Source organism: Pinus tabuliformis, chromosome 5_2 (genome assembly GCF_031772625.1).
Source record: "Pinus tabuliformis cultivar Carrire ecotype Pingquan chromosome 5_2, CPIR1, whole genome shotgun sequence".
NCBI classification, from domain to species: domain Eukaryota; kingdom Viridiplantae; phylum Streptophyta; class Pinopsida; order Pinales; family Pinaceae; genus Pinus; species Pinus tabuliformis.
This window is the reverse complement of record NC_142306.1, coordinates 733,992,682-733,996,968: the sequence shown is the minus strand read 5'-3', so window position 1 is coordinate 733,996,968 and position 4,287 is coordinate 733,992,682. Positions and strand designations below refer to the sequence as shown.

At 32.6% G+C, this 4,287-nt stretch overlaps 1 protein-coding gene across 1 annotated transcript; it reads right to left on the bottom strand.

The window, feature by feature from the left end:
- Positions 1 to 2,482: 2,482 nt before the first annotated feature.
- Positions 2,483 to 2,986, bottom strand: LOC149161318 (uncharacterized). The gene has a single exon (XM_089434840.1). It carries the CDS (start codon positions 2,984 to 2,986, stop codon positions 2,483 to 2,485), a length of 504 nt encoding a protein of 167 aa, XP_089290966.1.
- Positions 2,987 to 4,287: the final 1,301 nt, after the last annotated feature.

Below are 4,287 nucleotides of genomic sequence, written 5' to 3'. Positions count from 1 at the left end.
ACAAAATATCATGAAATTTTCACTAGAATCTAACAAGACAGTTTCAAGCAAGAATGTGATTTTGTTATTGTTTAGAATGCATTTTGGAAAGTATCCATAGATTCAGCACCTTAAAAAATAACTAAGGCATTCAAATTCTATATATTAAACAACTTAAATTCATGTTTGTTAAAATCTCTTAAATTTTGGTTAAAATTAACCAAAAAAAATCATGAAACCGTCCTTTCATATCTTATTTTGACTATGCCTTTATCTTTTCCATAAAATTAAAATAATTTTAAAATATATGGTTAAAAGAAAATTTACAAGCAACTTGACTTTGCACATAAAATTATTTGGTTGCGGTTCATGCCAAGACTCTTGACATTGTTAGTCATTTGTCATTTGATTCGACTATTGAAAAACAACTTTACAATGGAATTTAAGTATTTACCTTTAAATTAGCACCATTACGTTTGTTTGTTTTGCTGCTTCTTCTTTTTTCCTCTGAATTCTAGTTAATTAATTTGGATGCTTTTCAATATAATAATATTTATAATAATTATATATAAATGAAAAAGTAAATGAATTGTTTTTTTTCATTAAATAATATGAGTTCTGAGATCTCTTAAGTTTAATTAGTGGTTGAATAATAAAGATATTTAAGTAGTCAAAATCACTTAAGGATTGTACCAATCTTGGTTAGTCTTTAACATATTTAAAATTTTACTATGAAATTTCTAACCAGTAACTTTTACACTACTAAATACCTTAACAAAATATTATATCACCATCCACTCTCCTCCATCACCATCAACTCTCTTCCCATAAACATGAATTATTATTTAAAATAACTTAAATCCAAAAAAAATATTTATTTATTTTATATTTGTTTTTATTAATATATTTTAATATTATATGCGAAGGTCTGTTCAACCAGCAGTAAAGTCATTTAATACAAGAGGTTCAACATGTCAAGCAGTTAATAGTAAATATTCAACATGTCAAGCAGTTAATAGTAAATATTTCGGATAATGTGCAGTTCATGTTATTGTCGTTCAAAATGGTCCCACGTTATTCGTTTATAGAACCTCACTATTTCCAGGGCCCACTTTCACGTTTTGTTTTGTTTTTAATGGTTACGGGCCATAAAGTAGTAGCCATTATTGTACTGATTCGACTTTAATTTATTAGCCGGTTCAGTCAGGGCTAAGGCTGGAATTTCAAATTTATTTTATTTCATGTCTTGTTAAAAATTATAATATTTTATTTTATGTATTATTAAAAAATATAATATAAAGTATATTAAGTTATATTTTATATTAAATTATATAATATAAGAGATGTTATTTGGTGGGTATTATAATGGAGATTTAATCATAGTTATTTTCTACCTGTCATTTTCCTTTCAGGTCTGTCAATTATCAAATTTTCAAACCTAGTTGTAAAGTCTGGGCAACTCAGCTGCCAATGAAAGGAATCTGGAAAAAGAAAAAATCAAAAGTTAGGACTTACTCTAAATTCCCATTACCACTTGTAATTATTATGAATGGGGAAGTGGAACTGTGGTTTCTTAAAGTGGGAATAATGAAAGTGACTTAAAGAAAGTATTATTGAATTTCCATGCATCTTCCTCATTACCGCACCTCCTTTGACAAAGTTGCAAAAGTAATCCACGCCGCCCTGTTCCAAAAAAAAATGTGTGGTCCACTGTGAAGTGAGTGTTGGGTGTCATTTTCTTGAATGAGAGGAGAAAGGGATGGGTGGGGACAGACGACATTTTGTTAAGATTATCCCTCACCTCACTTTCTTGGAAAAGAACTTAAATCTATTTATTTTTAATTCAATTATTAACATTTTTTAATTAAAATTATAATAATTCGCACTTCTGGTTCACCTCATAGAACTTAAATCTATTTATTTTTAATTCAATTATTAACCTTTTTTAATTAAAATTATAATAATTCGCAGTTCTGGTTCACCTCGTTTTCACAGTAATGTTCAGAGAAATTCAGTCTCCAACAACTGGAAAGTAGTTGATTTGACAACCCTTCCTTATTACTCAGTAGCTGTGAAGCAACTCAACTGGCAGTGGAGGGACCTTGTAAAACAAAGAAAATTCAATACTTGGGCCCACTCAAAATTCCCATTCCCACTTGTTGTCATTATTATGAATGGGGAGGTGGAACTATAGTTTTTTTAACTTGGCGATTTAAAGAGAATATTATTGAATTTCCATGCACCTTTTTTTCAGCGTGAAAAAAAGCGGTATATTGATTGTATTGTAAAAAATATACAAAATAAAAAGTATACAAACTTTTTGATATGTCAACAGTTCAGCATACTGACGGGCATATGAAACTATACCAAAAAACTGAACATAGAGAGAGCAGGCCAGAAAAAACAGACCTATCTGTAGGAGACGTAGGTCCAAAATATTAGCAAAAATGTACAGCATATGCGAGATTCATAAATAGGAGTATAGAGAACTTATCTGTGGACATCACAAAATTTGGAGATGTGTACCCGATATAGAGAAATCTTGAATCTGGCAGGCGCAATTGTCCACATTTATCTGCAGTCTCCATATGCCCGGCGGAGATGTGAGTCCTTGTTTGGACAATAAGTCTGCTCTTCGATTTTTCCTTCTGGGAATATGGGATATGTTGTAGTCCGTCCTGGTGCGCCACCAATCCGTAATCCAGTTTAACCAGCCGGAAAGATGTATATTTCTGATTCGGCTTTTGGATAGAACATGTTCTATGGTGACTTTGGAGTCTCCATATATGTGGAGGTTTTTGATGCCAAGGAAATCAGAAAAAGCAATGAGACCAGCGAGGGCCATAATCTCCGCTTTACTATTTGAACCGGGACCTCCGTTCCAATAGATATCATATGATTGTCCTTCTTCCGGAATAATGTGAATCCCACAGGCACAAATGTTCCTCTGGGCTGCGCCATCAAAATATGCAATTGGATATTCATAGATATCATTATGAATCAGCATCCTTTGCTGTTTGACTGTGGGTTGTTGAGGATGATCGATGGCTTCAAATAATGAAAGGATGGATTCATAGATAGAATAAATCGGGTCCTTTTTGTCTTCAAAAATGATACGGTTCCTCCATTTCCAAATGGTCCAAATAGTAATCAGCGGAAGCGACCTCCACCTGCAGCGCATGTTGCTCCATGAATAAAAAACATCGCAGATGGAAGGGGAGGTGATCATATCGAAACCAAAATGTGAAGCCAAGAGCTGCCAGATCTTTTTGGATTGAGGACATTGGAGAAATATGTGCAAGTTATTTTCTGAATTAATACTACAGAGTGAACAGATAGCAGGCCCGTGCCACTGACGCTTCTGTAGATTATCCCAGGTAAGGTTTTTGTCATAAAAAACCAGCCAAGAGAAAATAATAATTTTTGTTGGGCAGTGGGTTTTCCAAAATGCCTGTGGAAAAGTCTTTTCTCTCGAGTCCCAGTCCGAGTGTAGAATCTGTTGGTATATATGCTTGGCACTTACCACAGAAGAACTGCCCAGTCCTCTCCAACTGATATGGTCATTTTCCATTGTACGGTATATGCCAGCGAAATTTAAGGATCGGGAAACGTCGTTCCATTGTGAAGCCAGATCTCCGGGGATATTTAAATCAACAACAGATTTCCATATCGGGGACCCGCCGTCCCACCTTTTTATAACACTTGCCTAGAAAATATATCCTTTGTTGTGCAGATGTCTCAGAAGTGAAGTACCTTTTTTACTTTCTCTAGAGCATTATTGAATTTCCCTGCACCTTTTTCACCTACTTGAGAGAACATTATTGAATTTCCATGCACCTTCTTCACCTACTAAAGAGAGCATTATTGAATTTCCATGCACCTACTTCACCTACTAGAAAGAGCATTCTTGAATTTCCATGCACCTTCTTCACCTACTAAAGAGAGCATTATTGAATTTCCATGCACCTTAGGCCTTCTAGTAGATATTATTTTTTAATTAAGTTGTTATTTTAATTTTATTTAAAATAAATAAATTATTTTTTAATTGAGTTGTTATTTTATTTTTATTTAAAAAATACATATTTTCCAATTCCAATGTAAATAAAAAAATTATACTCTCAAATATATTTTTCAACGTAATAAAACTAAAATTCTATAAGTATATGAGAGAATATATGAAATGAAAAAGGAAGATTGTTTTTGAGTGGAGCAAAATAATGTTATCAAAACTAATAATTTGCACAATAAATAACATATAAAAGTGACTTGCAATTATTCTACAATTTCCACCTTTATTCCAATTCCTTT

Coding starts and splice junctions, on each gene's coding strand:
- LOC149161318 (XM_089434840.1), bottom strand. CDS start 2,986: ATGCTGATTCATAATGATATCTATGAATATCCAATTGCATATTTTGAT.